Source organism: Dichotomopilus funicola (assembly GCF_033296635.1).
Source record: "Dichotomopilus funicola strain CBS 141.50 unplaced genomic scaffold C8A04scaffold_52, whole genome shotgun sequence".
In the NCBI taxonomy this organism is placed as follows: domain Eukaryota; kingdom Fungi; phylum Ascomycota; class Sordariomycetes; order Sordariales; family Chaetomiaceae; genus Dichotomopilus; species Dichotomopilus funicola.
In genome coordinates, this window is record NW_026944073.1 from 153,352 (window position 1) to 175,646 (window position 22,295).

Below are 22,295 nucleotides of genomic sequence, written 5' to 3' on the forward strand. Positions count from 1 at the left end.
GGTATGTATATGGACGCTTTTCAGCTCAGTTTCGTGCCCCCAAGTTGTGATTCGTCCAAATCGTCCCCCCTGTGTTGCCCGCTCTCTGTTAACGTTATTGAGTCTCCGAGTGTTTGCACTGCCCTACACTACTGCCTTGCCTTGCCTTGCTCGCCTGCCTATCCCATAAACAATACGTACGTACACATTAAAATTCCTGACTTCACTCATCATTCGGCGCCTGATTACGCGTACGTTCATATCGTAGGATCCCGCGGCAAACCCCTTGCTCATTGGTTACCCCCTGACTGTTTCTGCCGGTTGCGACCCCAGCCGAGGTGTATTCGTACGCTATCACTGTCTGTGCCGTACACAGACCTACTATGCAAGTTATCACCATGTAGTGCGGCTGAACGTGGAACATCTCTGCGTGGGGGGGTGATGAACCGAGCCGAGGCATACACAGTACCGCAGAGTTAATCCCAGAGTTAATCCCGGGGTTCGTCCTCAATGGGTCGGAGTTGAAGCGGGCCGCTGAAGCCGCTGCATCTCGAGGGGACGAGGCTCAACTCATGTAATTCGACCCCAAATACTCACATCGTAGGCAGTCAACAAACAACCCAGATAACATCTCACAAAGTGGAACAATATTAGCCAAACAAGACAACCAAGTAAAACACAATAGCTTATTTTCATCTACACCCACCCACCCATCAGTCAAATAAATACAGACCAAACCCAAAACATCCCCCATCCTCCTAATCTGTACCTCTCTTTCCCACAAACACCACCATTTCCTTGTATATACAGCCTACCCGTCCCAAGTGCTTCAGATCGTGCAAACGTAATATAAACTCGACTATGGAAGATGCCTGTCGATAAGGCATGAAGAGAAAAGGTGTCGAGTCGAGAAAATGAGAAGGTCGAAAACATGAAGGAAGATAGGCAAAGCACAACTGACTCAACACCACAAACGAAAGATCCACGTCAAAATTAATCAGATAAAGAATCGAATCAAAAATCGAAGCGAAGTAAAAAGCGAAGAGAAAAGCAGAAACCAGCGGCCATGATGGGTATCAGAGCAAAGCCCAAGAATGCGAAAAAAGAGGAAACATGAACCACTTGTATCTTTCTCTCTCACTTCTCCAAGTCCCCCTATGCAGTCCAAAATCCCCTATGCTGCTCGCGCCCCCCGAAAACACCAAAATCAACTCCCCAAAGACTCCTGTAACCCCCAAATCAACCCTCCAAGTTCCCGTTAAAGGATAAAGGATCTCAACCATCCAACACCAACTGATCAACCCTCTGCACCAACTCCTTCGTCTCCCTGGCAATCTCAAACGCAATCGGCGGCAACGTCTGCGTCCACATCCGCCACTCCCTATCATCCCCGCTACCAGCCGTCGCAGCAATATCCACGCCTCTGTGCCCAGCCTCCATCAACCGCTCCCGACACGTCTCCAACCGCTGCACCATGGCGGCCCCACTACCGCCGGGGGCCGCGGCTTTCGTCTCGTCGGCGACTTGCCCGACTACTTCGGTGATGACGTTGATTTCCTCGGTCACGCGGCCGATGGCTGGGTCGTCGCGGACGAGTTGGACGAGGGCTTGGATGGTTTGCACGAGTACGGCGGTTTGGTCTTCGAGGTAAAGTTTGAGGTCTTCTGTGCGTCGGTTGTTGTTGGCATAAGGGTTGCCGCCGCCGTTGAGGTTGCCATTGGGGGCGATGGGTAGGGCTTTATCCAACCCTCCATACCCGCCATTGCCTTCCGCGATCGGCCCGTTGCGGGCCAGCGCGCCCTTGGCGAATGACTCGCGCGGGGAGCTGACGGGGCTGTAGGACGAGGAATCGACGCTCACATGGCTCCGGGGACCTAGCCCCTGAAACGGCGGGGGTGGTGGGAGCGCCTCCTGGATAGACGCGATGCTGGAGATCTGGCTCTGGCCGTTGCTCTGCGGGGAGAAGAAGCCCGAGGAATCGACGGGGGTTATCGTGCCCTCGTCCTCTTCTTCCAGTTCGTCCTCTGGCGTAGTGCGGATCTTGGCAGCGCGCAGCAGCTCGACCACCGCAGCAACCAAGTGGGAAGCCGCAGCGTCGAGAACAGACACCGGGGAGATGCCCGCGGAGCTCGCAAAGTTCTTGGACGCCGTGATCAGCGCGTTGGCAGTCGACGAGACCCGCGACTTGGGTTTCTGGAACTGCACAGCGGTCTCGCCGTTCTGCCCTTGCCCAGCCCCGTCGAGGTCCTTGGTGATCCGCCGGACGCTGACGACAACCGACTTCATGGCGTCCGTCACGCGGTCCGGGTGGTCGTCGCGGGCCCGCCGGAGAAGCTCGTCGATGGCCAGCTGGAACTTGGTGACGTGGATGTCCTTAACCAACCCGTTGTCCTCCACGAAGCCCTTCTCGCGCAGCGGCTTCGATGCGTCCTGGTCGATGGTGAGCCCGGCCGAAGAGCCGCGCATGTCGCGCAACTGCGTCTTTGCCCGCGCGTATCGGTTCTGCCACTCCCGCACATCATGCTCGAGCGACTCGATCGTCTTCTCCATCTGCGAGTGCTTCTCCCACGTTGCGCCGCTTTGCTGTGAAATCGACTTCATCTCCCGCAAAAACTCCTGCGCCTCTCGCCGTACTTCCTCCGTCACCTGTTCCTGCTCTTCCAACGCCGTGCGTAGCGCCTTGTTCTCTCGCTCCAGCTCGGGATCCGCATTGCCCAGACCGTTGCTTTGGACCTGCTCAATCTCATTCCTGAGCTCTCTCGTTTCGTTAAGGTGTTCTCCCCGGACCCTTTCAATTTCCCGTTGTAAGGAGTCGTTCAATTCTTGGGCTTCAGCCAGCTTGTTTTCAAGACTCGCGCGCGCGTCCTCCCACTCTTCCTTTGCTGATTCCGCCGCCGCGGCCCGAGACCGTTCGTCCTCCAGCTCCTCTTCCTTCTTTTTCAAGCTCTCCTCTGTGGACGCCAGCTTCTCCTGCAGATCCTTGACCTGCACCTCATACTCTTCAATGGCCCGCTTATCGGACTACGTAGTTTAGAGTCAGCAAAGCCCATCTTGCGGAGCATCATTACTCCTAGGGAAAAGAAAAGAAGGAAACCTACCTCTGATGGCCCAACCCGCTCATCTAAACTCCTCTGCATACCATACCCGCCGTTAGGATCCGGACTCGTGGGGCTGATAGCATCGTCATCCTCCTCCACCATCGTACTCTTGTTTGGCACAATGGTGTTGCTCTGGAACTGTTTCGGCATTGGGCGCCCGTACTCGCCATTCGCAAGACTTGGGGACGGCGGCATGGGGAACCCTTGCATCGGGCCGGGGGGCAGCCCGCGCCCGCTCCGGACAGAGCTCGCCTCGGAAGGACGCCTGCGGCTCTGGCCCCGTGGAGGGTACCCGTTCATCCCGTTCACCGGAGTCCCCGATCGACTTGGTGGCCCTCCGCGAGCCGACATCGGGCTACCGACGCGTGGGACGTCATTGCCCATAAAGCGCGGAAACCTCCGCTCTAACTCGCAGAAAATATCCATCGCCAGATCCCGAAACCGCGCGGACCCGAGCGATGAGAGCTTTTGGCGGGCCTGGTTCCGTTTGGGGTGGAAAGTGTTCTCAGGCAACAGGTACGCTGGGGCCCCAACGCCGGGCGGAGCATTTGGGGGTCGCCGGCTGGCGGCTTCGCGCCGCCTCAGTTCGTCGTAAACATCGGTGCTGAGCTCGAGAAACTGGACGCTCGTGAGGCGTTGGAGCTTGTCGCGGGCCTTGTTCGGCTGCGGTCGCGGATTGCCGTCGCGCGAGGTGGCGGAGAGAAAGCGCTTGAGAGAGACATAGTGCTCCGACAGCACAAACTCTGCGTTCTCCGACTGGCTCTGGCTCTGGCTCCGGCCACTTTCGCTCCGCGCATAGATGTTGGTGCCGGCGCTGGATCGGCCGACGGAGGGTGGTGGCGAGGGGCCGCCGACGCTCCGCGGCCCCGGTGGGAAATTGTTGTTCATCGGCGTCACTGGGCCGGCGGAGTCGGGTGGTGTGTTGAGTTGACCTTGATTATTATTATTATTCGGGTATTGGGGCCTGCTATCGGCCGCGGGATAAGACCATTCGCTAGCTCCTACTGAAATGGGGGACGAAGGAGTATCGGGTCCATTCATGGTCTTTCGTGTGGCTTGTCGGGGAACGCTGGGCGTCTCAACCAGGCGCTAGGCGCACCGCTGCGTAACGCCAAAAGTTGGAGAAATTAGCGTCGCTTAGGCGCCGTCAGAAACGCGCGCGCAGCGAGAATGCGAAATGCGAAGTGCGAGTCGCAAAGACACCGCACGTTACGTCGTTAAGGGCGGAGAGAGAAACGCAGACGCAGTCGTCGAATGCCTGTCACAGCATGAAACGCCTTCTAGTCTGGCCAACCAAGGGTCGCCAGGAGTGGCCGGTATGCACTTGTGCAAAAGGAGGCTCAAGTGGCGCGGGCCTGACCAGTCGGAAACAGCCAGGGAGCGAGAATGAGAGGGAGAGAAAAAGAATAAGATCCAAGTAACAGTAAAACTAATAACAAAGAACGCTCCGAGTTGGCAGTATGCAACACTGTTGGAGAGCGGTCCGATGTGAGGCGGCCTGGCCTATTCGTGGCACTTGTCTTGTGTCGTGGATTCGTGGCCCGGGGTGTCCCAGGTTGGCTGTCGTCAAAAGGCCGTTTCTTTCTCGTCGTCTGATCTCGTTCTTCTTGGATTGTGTTATCGTCTCGACCTAGGCTCGGCTTGGGTGCCACGAAGCTGCAAAGGAGTGGCGGGAAGAGAAAAGAATGGAGACTTGGAAAGCGAGCACGAGTCAAGCAGAGAAAAGGAAGCAAGCAAGCATCGGTCACAGAATTGAGAGCAGCAAGAAAAGAAGGAAGAGTTGAGAAGAGAAAAAAGAGGAGGATCGTCAGCGGAAAGCGCAGGCAAACGGCTCCGCGTCCTTTTGGGCCTGCGCGTAGAATTACAGATTACCAAGTGGATGGGGCTCTAAGGGTGCGGGTCGTGGGAATCACTGGGAATCACCGAGACGTGGGATTTGGGGGCCTCCCGCCAGCAGGAAAAATCACAAAAGGGCAATTCATCGACCAAGAGCCGCCCCCTGATGTGAGACCCCAGCGATTGGTGTGTGCTGCGCGCGCTGCTGGGGAAGGAGCCGGGGGTGCAATTTCCCTGGTCCAGTTAGTCGCGCGCGACGGCAACGGTTCGGTGAAAGAGAGAGGGCGGCAAGAAGGTGCGAAGCGGGGATTTGTGGCCGATCGGCCCTGCAAGTCGACGTGGGAATTTCGATGCTGGCCGCCGATGTTCCCTCCGGGTTGTTCTCCCTCGGACCCTCACACCGGGTTGAGAAGTTGGGCGCATGTCAAGCTGAGTCCGCTGGTCTAGACTTTTCGTCCAAAGGTGATCGATTCCTCTTCGTCTAACTATGGCCAAAGCCGAGAGTTACACCACTTCCCGAGAACGACGAGGCATCTCTCATCAAAGTCATCAAGGTGCTTCGTAACTACTTCGTTAACCTTTCTTTGTTGGACCTTTGTTTCCCGCAGCCCTCTTTGTATGCGAAATTGCTTCTTCCCGCCATGAGCGTTTGAGAGACGGACAGCGTAATCTCACCAACGCCCGCCCGTTGCTTCATTACCGCAGTCCTCGGCGGCGATACACTACCCTTGCAACAAGCCCATGTTCACGTTTCGGGAACCCCACGTGCGACGCCCAGTGTCCCCGTCTACCCGAAGAAATTGTGCATTCGGATCTGCCCGCCGTCAAACACAGAACCAGAAAAAAAAGAAGTGTCAAGAGCAACAACTTGCTGCATTGACTCCCGGGCCTCTCCGCATTCTCACCCCCAGACTTGGACGTTTGATACCCCGGGTAAAATCGAAAAGCTCCCATGTCCTCGTCTTGGTTGGAGGCAACGAAGGGAGCTCTCGAAGCCGAGTCAGCTGTTTGTTTCGTTGCGAGTCAAGAAGGCAAACGCCGTCAAGTTTGAAAAGAAAAAAAAGAGTTGTCCGTGCCCGGAAATCGACGCTGGCACATCCCTGCGAGATCTCATTTCTCACGTCATTCGGGTTTGTTGCTCAAACCAAGCGAGTTGAAGCGTCTTCAGTCCTTGCAAACAGGGTCTCGGAGCTCCCGGAAATGTCGACTATGCAATTCAATGCCAAGCATCAAGCCCCGGAAATCAATTTGCAAAGTGTGGTTTCTAACATGGTGTTCAGAGAGTCCCCTTTTATTATCATAAGTAGTGTACTGTGTAGTGGTAACATTAGTGACCGGTAACATTCGTGGCCTGGTGCCTGGTATCTCCGCAGCCTAATAATTCCAACGCCTTACTGTGTAGAAGCCCATATCCCTTATGTGTCTCCCAAATCCCCGAAACGCCTCAATGCAAGAGAAAGAGACACGCAAAAAGCAAACAACAACATGATGAGAACCTCTTAAAACCAGGACAGTGTCCACGTAGCGGGCAAGTTTGGCCACCTTTCTTGCCACTCGCCCAGCACCTCGGGCACGCGTTCATCAAAGCTCGCGCGGCTACCAGCGCCTCCAGCGTCAAACACAGCCGATCCCACCCTCTCGCGCTCTTCCATCGCGGCTCTATTGAGAGAGTCCGCTAGGTCGACAATCGCGCTGCCACCAACCGAAGCGTCCTGGTGGTTGTCCTTGATATCAATATTGATCACATGGACCGACCGATTGAGCGGGGAGCCACGGTTGAGGAGGTCATCCACCACGGCGTCCCAACACCGTTCCTCGCAGGTGATGACGATGTCCGGCACGCCGCCCTCCAAGCCGACCCTGCCTTGATCTGTTTCGTTCTTGACCCTCGGTAGCCCAACCTGCCAGTCCTGCCACCGCTCCGGGCCCCATTTGATGTCGCGGTTCCGGCCAAGCATATTCAGCAGGCCGTTCGCCCGGTACAGGCGGGGATCTTTGGCGTCCAGCTCGCGGTATATGCTGTCGTAGGAGGTCTCGTTGAACTTGTAGACGTTGGGTTGGGTGATCGTTGGTCCCGGTAGACGAACGAGGGACCCTGTACCGAATGATATCACCGGGTAGTGGGCTTGGGCGAGGCGGAGATGTCCCTCCATGGAGCTAGGTGTAATTGTTAGGTCCGTCTTGCTCAGGTACCAAGTTGGATGTGACTTACCGGTTCTGGTTGCTGGCGCATACTGTGCAGAACCTCAACTTGAAGTTTGAGTCGTCCTCCCGCTGGCCGTTCTGGGTCGTGGACGCGGACCCCGCGTCTCCATTGGCGGTGTCCATCACGGTGAGAGGTGCGCAAGGCGCCTACTCAACGCAACCTTGCAAGGGTTGCTCTATTGCCACAGTTAGCCAGTTGCAACTATTATATGGCAGCCATGAACGGTTCCCCAACTCCTTTGCTATCAGATAAAAAGCGTAATAAAAAATGTGTCATCAAACGCCTGCAAAAGCAGGTCTACAGACAGCTCCAATAAATGATCATCACATGCAAACAAGATCAAAATGCATTGCTCCTTCAGCTTCTTACCTTTGAGAAAGCTACCGAATCGCGATTGGGCTCTCATCGACGTCGCGAACACGTGTGGAGCGCCAGTGCAAAATTTTGACGAGGCTAGCGGAGGGTTTGAGTTTGGAGGTCGAAAGAAGCTTGCCCGTGCCCCTGCCAAAGACCCCGTTCGCTGAACGGTTACTGGTTAAAGCTGTCGCGCCCGGCTCAGCTGCACGCCGCCAATCAGAACACAAGATCGGAGATTCCGTGAAGCGAGTGTGGGGTTCCGAGAAGAGGGTTGTCGATGCAGAGAAAAACGACGGCCAACCAGCGAGCTTGCTGAGGCCGAAGGGATGAAAAAAAAGGGTTACTTGGTGGACTTGCCTTGTGCGCGTCCGCGTGCAAATTCTCAACTCAAGGCAAATGCAAACTGATGAGCCACTGAGTCGGGGACTCCTCACTCTAACAAATGGCTTCGACTTGTGGCCGGGTTCGGATAACTACGACTTGCACGGCGGTTGGCACAACGCGTCCTGTATGCCCTGGGCAGCTTGAATAGTTGAAGCTCACGAGTATTCGGCTGCCCCTTCTAAACTAATGTTAAGAACCTCGTTGATGAGACGTAAAGGAGAAGGTCACGTGCCACCTGCGAAGTCCTCGCCCTCAGATCACGGGACTCTTCGCAAAGTGCCAATGCACGCCATTTGCCCCACTGAGGGCAAGTGTTTCAGGTTCAACCCCTGGATGCATGCTAATATTCAGCTGCGCCTCAATATCGAATCCCTCTATCAATGAGCCAAACTTTGAACAAGTCGAGTGTGGCAAGCAAGGCTCCATGTCTCAGTGTCTTGCATGTTTGAGAACACAGGAATCGTCTCTCATCGACTTGAAGAGTTCTCTGAGACTTCGGTGCGATCTTGATGAGGTTTGCCTCAGGGCTCTGCATCGCTATGTTGTACGCATTGTGGAGGTTGAAGGTTTGCAGTCCGTTTTCTAAAAATAGGCGTTCGGTAACTTGTCATTGGTGGTGTTGATGTTGTTGGTTGGTGACGGACAGCAGTTCACCCCTCTTCTCGAGCCTCGGCCTTCCCTTCGTCAAATACAATGATGTGGGCAATTCGGTCGCCTGGAATTTTCCAGAGAACGAAAATCAACTTTTGTTTAGGAATATCTCGTCTAGCGGGTCCAAATTGCGTTATAACCTTCCCGCTGAGAGCCTCACAGACTTCCCGACGCCTGGGCATCAGGATTCAAGGAAGGGCGGTATGGAACTATGCGGCCTACGCCATCCCTTGTGCTTTTCTGGTCACACAGCATCTAGGTCCCACGGGAAGGCGCGGGAACCGCATGAGAGAGGAAGCGGTCGAGTGCTTTGGTCTTTGCCATATTTTGACATTCTGCAAGTGTCCCCGCAGCTCAGACCGGCCTCCTGGTCATCAGCACTTGTGAACTATGTTTGGGCCGTGAGTTCTGGATTCCATACGGGTTCTGAGACGATCTGGTGGAAGAGAGTTGGCCACCCAAAATCCTCAGGGCCAGAACCAGGGCTTGTCCACAGATTCGGCGGTTGCTGGGCGGGGGCTTGCCGTTTTGCTCAGCGCGCTTACAGAGGTGGAAGGTCCGACCTCTGCGGGCCAGCCGCTGCTCGCTGCCCACAGTACTAACGTTGCCCTACGGAGCGCCCGCCTTCCATTTGCTGTGCTGTGCTTCTCCACCTCGCAAGAGCCTCTCGGGCAGTTTTTCGATCTGCCATCGAACTTTCGTCAACTTCCCTTCCTTCACCTAAACCTCCCCTTCCCACCCACACAGTAATTTTTCTCGTCGCTCCTGGTGCCCGGATGCACTGGACCGCGTGCGCGATCTGCCGCTTCCCAAACGCCCAGCACCCGTTCTAATAATACAAAAACCCGACTGCAAGGCGCCGTTCGATCCTGGGACGACAAATGTGGAGAGCCTTCCCTTTTCCATCCTGCCATCGTTCCTTTCCCGTCCTGGCCTAGCATTGTCTGAGCGCAAAATCGGGCAGTCGGACGAAACACTCCTCCACGTTTCCTGGCGGCGCTGAGCGACCAGCCCCAGGTTTCCCGCCTGTCAAACACTCTCCCGTCCCTCCGCAGCGGGTCGGCTTTTGATACAGACACCATACAAATTACGGAGCCCCGAATACGGCAGCAAACCGCTGAGGACAAGTGCTTTCGACAGGCACACACGACAAGAGCTCGCTGGAGTTTTTCATTTCGGAGACTCCCTGTCTCGGCCGCCGACGAGCACCGGGGTAGCAGGTGGCGGTGGTCAGGGACCCCTTCGAGGCGCTGTTGCTAGGGGGTGGTTCCCGCCAAAGAACGCCCTACGGACTTCCCGAGAGCGAACAACCTGGGCAGCCTAGTGCCAGCGCGAGGCGCAAACCCCACACTCGCAATTCCAGAATCCCATTGTGATTCTTCCGCGCCGTCTTCCTTCCCTTCCGCCTTACTCTGAACCATGACGGCGGTCGTGTCGCCCGGCTCGTCTCCTGCGACCTCGCCGCCCGCCATCTCATCTCCAGCACCCAACTCGGCGCATCCCGCTCTTCCTCCGCTGATCACCTCGCCACCAGCTCGCAGGAGCAATCTTTCGCGCCCGATGTCGCACGTCTCTAAAAACCGCTTGTCGCAGTACTCGACGGCGAGCTCCATCCCTACTAGATCGCGCCCGGCATCACACGTCTTCCCTATCTACCCGTCAAGCCTACCTTACACACTCGTGCGAGACTTTGCCTACGCGGCGTCACATCCTTTGCATTATGGGCCCCCACCGGAAGCCTCGCGTCCGCCATCGGGCATGTTTGCTCTAGGCAGCGAGCAGCACGGACTGACCGATATACCAGCGTGGGACACTGGGACAAACTGGGACGCCCACTCGTGGGCCCCCAGCGGGTTTTCTAACCGACCGGCCGACCTGCCCGCGATTCAATTTGGCGACGGCCCACCCTGGAGCGAGGACGAAGACCTCCAGAGCCCCGTCGTCAGCTCGAGACACAGGAAGCACAAAAGCTCGGGAGGCGGCTCGTACACGAAGAGTCGGGCGAGCCGTGACGCCCAAGCCGTCCCGCAGACTTTCGATGGAGACAGAGGTTACTATGTTGGCACCAGCAACGATGGCGGCGAGCGGTACTATGTAAATCAGGGCACCGAGGCCAACGGGCCAGGCGGGGAGTATGTCACGTACCCACCGGACCAAGCGCGCCATGGGAATAGCGCATACCAGTTAGCTAGCCAGCAACCACGCCAATTCAACGAAGCTGCTGATTTCGGCTCGGACGATTCCAGCGCGTGCTCCTCACCAGGCTACCGCAACACGGATGAGTCACGGTACTCGCGGGACTACCAATTCATGATCACCTCGCCCGACGAAGAAATGCACGGGAAGGCCGTGGCACTCTTTGATTTCGAACGGGAAAACGAGAGCGAGTTGCCGCTGGTGGAGGGCCAGATTATCTGGGTGTCGTATCGGTATGGTCAAGGTTGGTTGGTGGCGGAGGACCCCAAGACTCAAGAGAGCGGGCTTGTCCCTGAGGAATATGTCCGTCTCCTGCGCGATATCGAAGGCGGCTTGACGAGTTTAGCCGGCAACTTGAACATGGGCGAAGTCAGCCCGTCCAGTCCCAGCAACGACGTGGGCACGCCCACTCAAGCGGAACATTCAGTTCCTGCGCAGCTGCCCCCCCACTCGCCTGCCGTAACTACAGCGAGCGGGTCATCAGCCGCGACGAACAACACGGCGTCGACTGCCAACACCGCAACCAATGGCTACCACCAGCCGGTTGTCTCTACCTTTTCGACGTCCAGCAAGGATCTCGATCCTTATCCACAACACCTCCTAGGCACCCAAGCCGGCCAACCACCACCACAGGTAGTCCACTATCATGGCCAGCGCGGTGGGAGCCAAGCCAACACCCCTACGTTGGCTATCCACCAAGGCTTTGGATCGAGGCGGGCCAGCCAGGACACTTTGTCTACGACTGGCGTGAAGAAGGGAGAGGGGTCACTTAGCGGTCTAGAAACGCTACCCGATGCGAAGTTGGAGAGGCCTGCGTCTGGGAGTGGGATTCCAAAGAAGAGGGAGTCGAGGTGACGACAGTCTGTGAGGTAGAAAAGGGGTTGAGAATTTCAAGGGATTGATGATTGATGCGGTGGAAGAGAAGGTAAAGACACGAAATACAAGAACACGGGTGGACGTGGCATTTCTGGGCGGAGTCTACGTACCGTTGGGGAGGTACACGGGTTGGGGGACCGGCTGACTCTGGATTTGGAAGAGGTGATTGATATCTAAATGTACCAATATTGAGACAGGGCCAGGCGATGACGAATGTCGACGCGTGCTGGTTCCTGGAAGTGGCCTGATGTTTTATGATGATGATGATGGGGGGAATATATCTCAGCGTTGGCTTGCTCTCCTGATAATTAGATATGCACAACGTGACATATTTCATAGGTGTGAGCGATGCACCGCTGGGATGTGGTACTCGATGCTGCTGACTCTGTCGTGACAGCTATGTTGTTGGGGTACGACGCGACGGAATCTGGGTGTTATCTCAGCTGAGGCTGGCTATGGCCGGACAGGATGGAGGTGTTTACAGGTCTCCCAGATTATTCTCACTTTTTCGGGTCGGTTAGTTGCTTGGTCGGCTTCGTCCTTGTCTCGGCGAATCATCTCCACCTAAGACGTTACCAGACTTCACTTCCGGGTCAAACCGAACAGCGGACTCCGGTGCAACTCCCATGATCCACGACCATTGAGAACAGACCGGATCCAATCTTCAAGATGCTGCTCAACGAGCAAGTTTCCGTGATAATCCCAACCCAAACAATCTATAAACGGCCTAGGTCCTTAAGCACATTCCCTTGGCCCCTCAAGCACCCCGCGTTAATATCGAGATACACCTCAGTGGTTAACACCGAGAATCTCGATTCCCCAGAGAACTGCCCTGGACCCCGCTATGTAAGGACATTCAGTTTCAGCGGGCTGAATGACGTAAACCGCCCGAACCTCCCGGTTGGTCAACCCACCCCCCCCACCAAAAAACAGCTCCCCGCCCCACCTCCTTACTGTACCTGTCCCCATCCTGTTACTGTTACACCCACTGCACTGTAGCAGCGGGAACAGCGGGCGGGAGCTCGGCTGCCCTGGCTGGGTCGGTCGGGTGTTTTCAAGGTATCCATTGGGGTGGAAGTGCCTTCCTCCGAATCCGACTCCGAGGAAATCGCACCATCGCATCTCCCTTCTCTCCCGTTCTGCCGGCGTTCGGTTACTTTTTTGTTGTTACCATTTCCTGGTTTTCTTTCTTTCGTGGCTAACGAGAGAGAAAGGACTCGGATCGGGTTAGAACACATACACATAAACATACACCTGGCACAGCGTTTTTCACGTCGGCATCATGAGTTTGTTTGTGGCTAGCCGGACTGCGTTCCGGGCTGCCGCGCCGTTGAAGCGGGTAGGTTTCCGTCTTTTTGCGTTTCTTTTTTAGTTTCCTGGGGTTTATATATGGGGGCCCGGTGTTTACATCGCAATCGGCTACCCCTCTTACTCCAATCGGGGTTTACTTCGTGTTAAAAGATATAATACAATTGCTGACAAACTCTCACAGCAGTTCCCAGTCCGCCGTTATGCGACCGAGCCCACCTCGGCCGACCCCAAGCCAGGCGCCCCCAGCGGTGGCAGCGGTGGTGGTAGCAACAACACGCTCGTCTACACCGCGATTGCGGCCGTGTTCGCCGGCGCAGGCTACTACTTCCTCGGCGGCACCAACATCGACAAGCCCGCGGCCGCCGCCAAGAAGGCCGAGGAGAAGGTCAAGGAAGCCACCAGCGCAGCAGCCGAGAAGGCTGCTGCCACCGTCGGCAGCACCTCTGCGGCCGTCAAGGCGGCGCTCACAGGCGGCGACCAGGGCTGGGTCAGCCTGAAGCTGGAAGAGTCCGAAATCATTAACCACAACTCCAAGCGGCTGCGCTTCAAACTCCCCGAGGACGACATGGTATCCGGCGTGCACATCGCCAGCGCCATCCTGACCAAATTCAAGCCCGAGACCGAAGGCGCAAAGCCCGTGATCCGCCCTTACACACCGATCAACGACGAAGACGCCAAGGGCTACCTAGACCTGCTGATCAAGAAGTACCCCGACGGACCGATGAGCACGCATCTGCACGATCTCGTCCCCGGCCAGCGTCTCGACGTCAAGGGCCCGCTGCCCAAGTACCCGTGGACGGCCAACAAGCACGAACACATCGCGCTGGTGGCCGGCGGCACGGGCATCACGCCCATGTTCCAGCTGCTGCGCGCCATCTTCAACAACCCGGCCGACAAGACCAAGGTGACCCTCGTGTTCGGCAACGTCACCGAGGAGGATATCCTGCTGAAGAAGGAGTTGTCCAAGCTGGAGAACGAGAACCCGCGCCGCTTCCGCGCGTTTTATGTGCTGGACAACCCACCCAAGCAGTGGACTGGTGGCCAGGGGTTTATTACCAAGGACCTGCTCAAGACGGTGCTGCCGGAGCCGAAGGAGGAGAATATCAAGGTGTTTGTGTGTGGGCCGCCGGGGCTGATGGATGCTATTTCCGGTAACAAGAAGAGCCCTAAGGACCAGGGCGAGTTGAAGGGGGTGTTGAAGGAGTTGGGGTATACGCCCGAGCAGGTGTATAAGTTTTAGGTCACTGAGACAGAGCCATTCTGATGATCCTGCGTTTTAGCTACCAGCCAGCCAGCCAGCCTTGTGTTGAGCGAGCGAGTTAGTGGAGCTTGTAACATAGACAAGACACACAGATAGACAGAACGCAAAGCAAGCCCGTGAGCCTTGTTATATCTGCTACTGAGATAGTCCGTGGCGTGTCCTTATACCCTCCATGACATGGCTGAATATTGAGGCAGTCGAGACACAGATATCACGGCACCCCCCAAAAATTATTTATCGCCATGGAGTATATTGGGTCGGTAAGGGGAATATCACGGAGGGTATATATCGTCTATCGCAAGGATTCTTGCGGTGGCATCATGGAGGTCATCGCCATCGCCATCGCTGGGGCAAGTCCAGAGAGACATACAGATCAAGTCACGTCACGTCACGTCACGTCACGTCACATCACGGCAGAGGATCAGAAGCACATCCAGTCAGTCAGTCAGCGCGCATAACCATTTCAATTTAAACTCCTAGCATGAACCCAGACACTGTCAACAAACTCGCAAATCGCGCGCGGCCAAAAAAAAAATAAACACTAAACTCCTGCTCCCAGACATAAAATTCGTTACAAAAACCATCACCAGCTCTTTCTCGTCTCATCTCTCAACATCAGCGTCAATTTATGACGAGAGGACCTCATTTTATGATTGTTATCCCCTTTTTACATCTCGAGGCCATTCCAGGCACAGCGTCAATTTATGACGCGGGTAAGGACCGTCAATTTATGAACTTGTCGTCCTCCCCCTTTTCTTTCCTGACATTGCCCATTCTCGATGCCCACGCCGGGTCGACCGAGTCTTTTTCTTCCTGTGTAAAAGGTAAAAGCGTCATTTTATGACGAAGGGACCTCATTTTATGATTGGTATCCTCTTGTACAGAACAAAACAGTGTCCATCCCCGGGTTCATGCTTTCTCTCTCTTTCGCTACAGTTTCTTCTTCGTTCTTCATCAATCATCAATCATGATCCATCAACATGTTGGGACCGTCAGTTTATGACGTGTTCCCCGTTCATTTTCTCGTCTCTCTCATCTCTCTCAACACCATCGTAAATTTATGACGTCCCACCATTTTGGCCATGTCAAATCAATCAAGTCTGTGCAGGGCACCGTCTCCAATCAGAGTTCTTGCGGAACAAATTTGCGGAAAATACAACCTAAACATAGCAAGCCTGTTAGTCACTGGGCAAAGCCGAGAAGATGCAAAAGACAGAGAATAATAGGCAAAGGCAGTTTCAGAGAGAAGATTAACTCGACATGTTCCAGCAGCGAAGCATGACGCGCGAACCTCCCTGAGAAGAAGGAGCCACGGCAGACTCGGCTGGATTTCCGGCTAAGGATGACGATAACGAAGATCTCATCATGCGAAGGCGATGTGGTGGAAGTGCAGGGGTAGCTGAGAAAACTTACACATTGTGTGTTTGTGTTGTGTGTGTGATGTTTGTTATGTTTGTGGCTCGGAGAGCGAGGAGCGGAGGCCAGACAATCAAGCATAGAGTTAGTGGAGGACCAACCAGGCATTCATCCAGATATGTGAGATGTGATGTTTGTTAGATGCGTAGTTGCATGGATGGTTGGATGTGCTTTGGTGGTCCTCAGTCGTCATAGGAAATGCGACGACGCTGTATTGTGCTGGCGGCGACCGGCTCCTGCTCTTCCTCGCCGTAGTCTAGACTCGACAGACCGGTGTCGACGACGTCCCACGTTCGCTTGCGTAGATCGATCGGCTCTTCCCCGGCGTTGGCCTTATTCTTTTTGACCTTGCCGCGCTTCCGCTTTTTGTTTTTCTTTGTGGTGGCGGTAGCAGCAGACGGCGTCGGTGACGAGACTTCGCCTTCCTCCTCCGACTCGTGCTCGTGCGCCGCATCTTCCTGAGCCGTGTTTTTTGTAGTGTTTTTCTTGGTCTCGGAAGATTCCCGGGTGCGGCGCAGAGCTTCGAGTTCGGAGTGTCGGAAGATGGCGATTTGTTCGTCTGTCAGGGTTCGTTTGACGCCGTCGGGGTAGTAGCCGAGCCCATCATCCTCCTCTTCGTAGTATTCCCCGTCGTCGGTGATGTGAGTGTTAGTTTCTGTGACATGGTATGTGGTGTCGTGTGACGGATGGTCGGGGCGGAGGAAGTGGGCTTGGAAATTGTTTGTCGCGAGCTGGGAGAAATGTGTGTCGTGAAATGTGGTCATGTCGGCCTGGGAACGAGCGTTAGTATCTCTGCAAAAGTGAAATACGCCGCATCAAAGAGTAATCCTGCAGAGCTTACCTGACTGATTTGTGGCACGCTGAATGATGTACCAGCCATTTTGGCTGAGCGACGTGACGCGACGGGCCGGGGTTCGGTGGAGAGATGGCCGAAGTTTTGATGGGGAGTTGTATTGGCGTCGGTCACGTGCTCTAGCCAGATCCGATGGTGATGATGGATCTGAGTTGGCGTTTCCCGAAGCAGCCGTTGTGATGTTGGTTTGAGTTTTTTTTTTGTTCGGAGGTTAGGTATGATGGCTGCTTCGGGATTTCTGTTCTTGTTTGATTTGTTGGTGAAATTTGATTTTGCTGTCGTTGAAGAGAGAAAAGAAGCGCGCTTTCGCAGAGGGCGGCAGGTCGCTCACAAGTTGGTAGAAGGTGAGAAGTTGAAGGCGGTCGGCGGCTTGCAGCAAGCGGGTGATTTTGTTTGGTTGTTCTCCGCTGGGCTCGAGAGGCTTTTTTTTTTTATTTGTGATTGGAGAAGGGCGTTTTCTTGTGTAGTTTGCCCGAAGCCTTAAGCCCAGCGGTCGGCTTGAGAGTTTGCCAGGATGATGTGTGCTGCTTGTGCCGCTGCCACCGACCAGAACTTGTATAATTTGTGCAACTTGTGAGCTGACCCGCGGCGAGTGATAATAATTGCGAGACGCCCTGAGCCGAGATGTTTTGTGTGAGTGATTGTAATAACTAATGCCAGTCCAAACCACCAATTGTTTTCGTGGATGGAGGCTAGTTTTGGCTCAGGAGCGCCAGGGCACTTTGAAAAGCGCGGACAACCTCGGAGACTGAATGTGTTAGTCAACCAACTACGAGACCGGAGAAGAGAAGAGTCTTACGATGCTTCTTTTTCTGCGACAGGCTCTGTTCCGCAATTTTGACGTATCGTTCTCTGGTTTGGAGACGTTTGACCCCGCGCTCGGTGTCGTTGACCGAAGCGGCTGAGGCCCAGACATTGAAAAACTAAACAAGTTAGCGAGGTCCTTTGACAACCGTGAGATGACTAGTAACGCACCTTGACAAGATCCTCAAACTCCTTCAACAACTCCTGTTCCTGCAGATCAGCATCTGCCAACGCTTCTTCATATCGTGCCTCGAAATCCTCCCAGTCGAAGGGCGCCAGGTGGCCCGGAGTGCTAGGCGAGCGGTCGGAGCCGTCCCCTCTGTGGCCATTGATGATGCGGTCCTTGGACTGGCGTGGCTCTGGGGTTCTGACTTGGGGACGGCCGTTGTTACCGGTACCGCTGCCGTTGTTTTGGGGTTGTTGTTTTTGAGTTTGTTGTTGCTGTTGCTGGGCCTTTGGCGCGGGCGCCGGCTGGGAGGATGAAGAGGGCTGGTTTGTCATGGTGGTGTTTTTTTGATTGTTTTGATGTTTAGGGTCGGGCAGCAGTTGTCTTTTCTGGGGACTGCTGCTTGTGGTTCTTCGGACGGAGGCTAGCTGGGTAGCGGGAAGAATGGGAGACTCGGGGGACTCGGGTGTCTTGGCCGGCGATCTGGACTTGCGGCCGCGCGAGTGGGAGGAAGGTTGGGAGTGGGGAGATGCGCTAGCCATGGAGTCGATTGAAAGGTTCTTGGAGGGTTGTGTGTTTTGGTGATCTGTTGCCGCAGACAGTTTTGTTTCCGAGTCGATTGAGAGGTTTTTGTTTAGTTGCTTTTGTTTTTGCTCTGAGATTGAGTCCGATTGGGACTTGAAATTTTGTGCTTGAGAGTGAGATGCGCCTTCCGATTGAGGTTCAAGGTGAGGTGTTCCGCCAATGTGTGGACCTGATTGTGTCCGTTGTTTAAGGCAAAGACCAATTTCGCAGCACAATTGACCGCCAGAGATGTTGCTGCAGAGTCTTTAAAGAACCCAAATGGAAAACTTTTGTTATTTGTTCCCCAGAAGTGCTCTCACTCAGATTTGTTCTTGTTTGTATTTGTTTTTTGTTTAAGGCTGACCCGCCTCTACAGCCTTGAGAAAGATGCCCGAGGTTGATGCCCAAGGACGGTACCCCGCGACGGCTCTCCTTCGTTACACCGGCTGATTGGTGATTGGCGTGTGCCTTGCGACTCTGCCCGCAGTTTTAAGTTTCTGGAAGGGTGTGGTTGATGAGTTGTCAACGGTTTGGAGCAGAGCGCGGCGCGAATGAGAGCGCGTGGGGGTGACCGGCTGGAGATGGAGTCTTGGTGGTGTCGCAGGGGTGTTAGCGTTAGCGGACAGCCTGCATGTGGCAGTGGAGATCCCGCTGTCGGTGCCGCCAAGCGGACAGCGGGGAGCTCCAAGCTTTGGTGGACTGGTGGGACAGGGACCGAGTCTCAGTGCCCACGCAGAGGTCCAGTTCAGTGAATGATAGAAGAAATAAGGTGGAGATGTACCCGTGCGGCTGGTTGCTCACAGCCCGCCAGGTGCTATCTTCGAACTGAACTGAACCTCCACAAATGAGACTCTACAACAGGTGACGTCGACTTTTGAGAGTTGTCTGTGTGTCACCCGGACTCCCCGCTAGTCCTGTGAGTTTGTATTAAGGCGGAAACCGATTTTGTTTGGTTTGTTTCCGCCCCAGAACCAGAAGAGAAGTCCGCCTGATGTGTGTGGTGTTGCGTTTGCCTGCCACCTGCCACCTAGTGTACCACCTGCCACGGCTGCCTGCAGATTGACGCAAGGTCATGTGCCTGCCGCATTGCCTTCCCAACGACCTCCAAGATAACTTTCACCAAGATAACATCTCCAGAAAGAGCATGAGCATCAAGCCAAGATGAACTGCAGCATCTGCCACCGGCCACACAGCGCCTCCAAGCGACCCTTCCTCTGTGCCGTCGACGCCCGCAACTGCGTCTACGAAGCTAGGATCGAGTATGTCAAGGCCCTGATGGAGAGCGAGGCCGCCGAGCGCCAGGTCGATGCCGTCGCCACCACTCCCACTTCTGAGAAGAAGCGAGACAGACAGACCAAAGAAGAAGAAATCATGGCCTCCCGCGCCCGTCTCGACCACCTCCGCTCCATGGAATCCGCCTCGCGCGACCGCACCGCCCAAATCATCTCCCAAGCCGACAGACTCCAGGCCGAGGTCGAGAGCGCGCGCGCCGCCATCGCAGAGAAGAATGCACGGCTGGCACGGCGCAGGACAGAACTCGCCTCGGTGTCGGCTGGGACCGGGCCGCGCCGGACAAGACAGTTGGGGGAAGCGGAGATGGGACTGCAGAGGCTGAGGTATAAGTGGAATCGGTGTGCGGATAGCGTGGCGGAGACGAGGGGGTTTCTGTGTGAGGGGGCTGCAAGGTTGTATGGGTTGAGGCAGGTGCGCAAGGGAGCTGGGGGAGGCAGTGGTGGAGGGAGCGGTGGTGGTGGCAAGCGGTATGAGATTGGGGGCGTGGAGATTTTTGATCTGCATGCCATGAATAGTGAGTGTTGCTTGTTGCCCACCGCTACTCCGATGTTTTTTTTTTGTGTTTTTTGTGTTTTGCTGCCTTGCCCTGCTTCACCTTGGACCTTGTGCTGTTGACTGACCACGATGACAACAGGCCTCTCGCCCGAAGTAATATCAACCGCACTCTCCCACATAGCCCATCTCTTGAGCCTCGCAGCGCGCTATCTAGGCATCCGCCTACCCGCTGAGATCACACCGCCACATGCCGACTACCCACGGCCGACCATTTTCTCTTTGACATGGTCATACCGACATGGCGAAGTAGCTTTCCCAGGTTCGCTAGCCTCCCAAATTCCAACGATTATCGAGGACGGCGAGACAGGACGAGACAGAACCAGAAAGTCAGACAAGCCAGGTAGACAAGCACACGAACACACCCCACGACCTCGTCCATTGTTTCTGGACAAACCGCTGCCCACGCTGGCGAAGGAGGATCCAGCGGGGTACAAGCTGTTTCTAGAGGGGGTGTCGCTGCTGGCATACGACGTAGCGTGGGCGTGCTGCTCGCAAGGTGTGTCAGTCGGCGGATCCGGAACCGGTGCAGGCGACAAAGACTCGTATGAAGACGTCTGCAACATCGGCCAGAACCTGTGGCGGCTGCTGATCGGCGACCAACTGCACCGGCGCTCTGTCGAGCCGACTTTCCGCGCGTCGCTCACCCCAAGTGGTGGAAGTCCTAAAGAGAGCGGGACCATGACTTCAAACACACCCAAACCCACGATCGGTCGCTGGTCGCACGGAACACTGCATAGTTTTTTAAGCAGTGCCGAAGGGACTGATTTTGTGCGGAGCTTTCCGATCTTGCCACCTCTGAAACTCGCGGACCGGTTGAAGAAACGGTTGTTGAGCGAGACGCCTCTGTTGGAGTGGGAGACGATTGAGGGCGATGAGGTGGATGAGGGGTATGGGGTCTTGAATGGAGGTGGAGGTGGAGCTGGGGCGAACAGCGGCGGTGCTAGCGGCGGCGGAAATGGCGGCAAGGGAACGAGTGGTTGGACAAGGCTGAAGAGCCGGTAGTCCTGACCTGACCTGACGAGACGAGATGTAAAGTAAGCTGGAGCAGAGTAGAGTAGAGTAGAGCAGAGCAGAGAACAGAGGACAAGAGAACCAAGAACAGAGGACAGAAGACAGAGGACAGAGGACTCCCAGAAAGCCAGCCTCAAAAATGCCAGACTTTCAGAAAGCACCAGACTCAAAACACCCACCAAAAAGCCCAACCTCAAAAGACTCCCAAGAATAGCCCACACAGAAAACATCAGAACTCCCAGGACCAGATCACACGAGAAACTCCGAATGAACAAGTTGACTGTGCGTACACGGCCGGGTTTCTAGACATCTCTGTTTCTCGGATTTGACCTGGCCTGTTAGAACTGATGTGACTGTGTGAAACAAACCTGGAGAGTCGGGGCCAGCAGATTCAGGGTCACGAAAAGAACTCCGACTGAATAAGTTGACTGTGCGTACACGGCCGAGCTTCAGATCATCTTTGTTCTTCGCGGGTTTGGACTGCTGGTGAGGATGGGGCATAGGGGTGGGTGTCGAGAGACTGGGTGTTGAGAGACTGGATGTTGAGTGGCGACAGATCGGCTGAGAGAGAAGATGATGCCGATGATGTCGATGATGCTGGGAGGATCATCATCTTGAGAAGGTGATGGATATCATGATGTTGAGGTGGGAAGGGAGAAGAAGCTGATCATCATGTTGGGAAGAGAAGATGATCATAATGTCGAGAAGAAGAAGATGATCCTGATCTTGAGGGGAGAAGAGAGACGACCATGCCGATGCTTATGATGTTGAGACAGGAGAGAAAACGAGAGAGGGAGAAAACAAGGGAAAACACCGGAGCGCTCTATCTGGCCCGCCCGCTAACCCTACCCAGAAGAGGCTGTGTGATACCCGGGTCCCTTGTTTTCTTGATGTTTTTTTGATGTGTTTTTGGTGTGTGTGTTTCTCGTTTCTCCCGTCTCTGTTGTGGTTTGTCGCTCTTTCGTAGCTTGTCTCAAGAAGATGTTGAGGATCATGATGTCGAAAAGAAGAAGAAGATACCGACGTTGAGAAGCAGAGAGCAAAGAGAAGAAGAGAGAGAGAAACAAGGGAAACGCCGGAGCTCTCTAGCTGGCCCGCCCGCTAACCCTACCCAGAAGAGGCTATTGTGACCCGGGTTCCCTTGTTTCTTGATGTTTTTTGATGTGTTTTTTGGTGTGTGTTTCTCTCTTGTCTCTTGTCTCTGCTGTGCCTCGTCTCAAGAAGATGCTGATGATGCCGATGCCGATACCGATGCCGATATTTTGAGAATTAGAGAGAGGAGAAACGAGAGAGAGAGAAAACAAGGGAAAGCACCGGAGCACTCTATCTGGCCCGCCCGCTAACCCTACCCAGAGAGGCTTGATACCCGGGTTCCCTTGTTTTTTTTGTGTTTTTTTTGTGTGTGTTTTTTGGTGTGTGTTTCTCTCGTTTCTCCTGTCTCTGTGGCTTATGTCTTGTATCGGTGTGGCTCGTCTCGA

General features: G+C 55.0%; 7 protein-coding genes across 7 annotated transcripts; 3 read left to right on the plus strand and 4 right to left on the minus strand.

Annotated features, from left to right (window-relative positions):
* Window positions 1–1,254: 1,254 nt before the first annotated feature.
* C8A04DRAFT_38777 (protein SPA2) lies at window positions 1,255–4,118 on the minus strand (the record flags this gene model as incomplete). The annotated part of the gene is made up of 2 exons (XM_062784343.1): window positions 1,255–3,000; window positions 3,078–4,118. The coding sequence occupies 2 exons, from the start codon at window positions 4,116–4,118 to the stop codon at window positions 1,255–1,257; spliced, it is 2,787 nt and encodes a 928-aa protein (XP_062635240.1).
* Window positions 4,119–6,412: 2,294 nt separating this feature from the next.
* On the minus strand, window positions 6,413–7,241 carry C8A04DRAFT_13711 (RNA polymerase II subunit A; the record flags this gene model as incomplete). The annotated part of the gene is made up of 2 exons (XM_062777824.1): window positions 6,413–7,070; window positions 7,126–7,241. The coding sequence occupies 2 exons, from the start codon at window positions 7,239–7,241 to the stop codon at window positions 6,413–6,415; spliced, it is 774 nt and encodes a 257-aa protein (XP_062635241.1).
* Window positions 7,242–9,930: 2,689 nt separating this feature from the next.
* On the plus strand, window positions 9,931–11,562 carry C8A04DRAFT_13715 (uncharacterized protein; the record flags this gene model as incomplete). Its single annotated transcript, XM_062777826.1, has 1 exon — window positions 9,931–11,562. One exon carries the CDS (start codon window positions 9,931–9,933, stop codon window positions 11,560–11,562), a length of 1,632 nt encoding a protein of 543 aa, XP_062635242.1.
* Window positions 11,563–12,865: 1,303 nt separating this feature from the next.
* C8A04DRAFT_38781 (uncharacterized protein) lies at window positions 12,866–14,134 on the plus strand (the record flags this gene model as incomplete). Its single annotated transcript, XM_062784344.1, has 2 exons — window positions 12,866–12,922; window positions 13,076–14,134. 2 exons carry the CDS (start codon window positions 12,866–12,868, stop codon window positions 14,132–14,134), a joined length of 1,116 nt encoding a protein of 371 aa, XP_062635243.1.
* Window positions 14,135–15,753: 1,619 nt separating this feature from the next.
* C8A04DRAFT_13735 (uncharacterized protein) lies at window positions 15,754–16,451 on the minus strand (the record flags this gene model as incomplete). Its single annotated transcript, XM_062777836.1, has 2 exons — window positions 15,754–16,341; window positions 16,413–16,451. 2 exons carry the CDS (start codon window positions 16,449–16,451, stop codon window positions 15,754–15,756), a joined length of 627 nt encoding a protein of 208 aa, XP_062635244.1.
* A 665-nt stretch (window positions 16,452–17,116) lies between these two features.
* On the minus strand, window positions 17,117–17,729 carry C8A04DRAFT_38783 (uncharacterized protein; the record flags this gene model as incomplete). The annotated part of the gene is made up of 3 exons (XM_062784345.1): window positions 17,117–17,172; window positions 17,224–17,347; window positions 17,400–17,729. 3 exons carry the CDS (start codon window positions 17,727–17,729, stop codon window positions 17,117–17,119), a joined length of 510 nt encoding a protein of 169 aa, XP_062635245.1.
* A 1,390-nt stretch (window positions 17,730–19,119) lies between these two features.
* On the plus strand, window positions 19,120–20,808 carry C8A04DRAFT_30568 (UV radiation resistance protein and autophagy-related subunit 14-domain-containing protein; the record flags this gene model as incomplete). Its single annotated transcript, XM_062781424.1, has 2 exons — window positions 19,120–19,765; window positions 19,886–20,808. The coding sequence occupies 2 exons, from the start codon at window positions 19,120–19,122 to the stop codon at window positions 20,806–20,808; spliced, it is 1,569 nt and encodes a 522-aa protein (XP_062635246.1).
* Window positions 20,809–22,295: the final 1,487 nt, after the last annotated feature.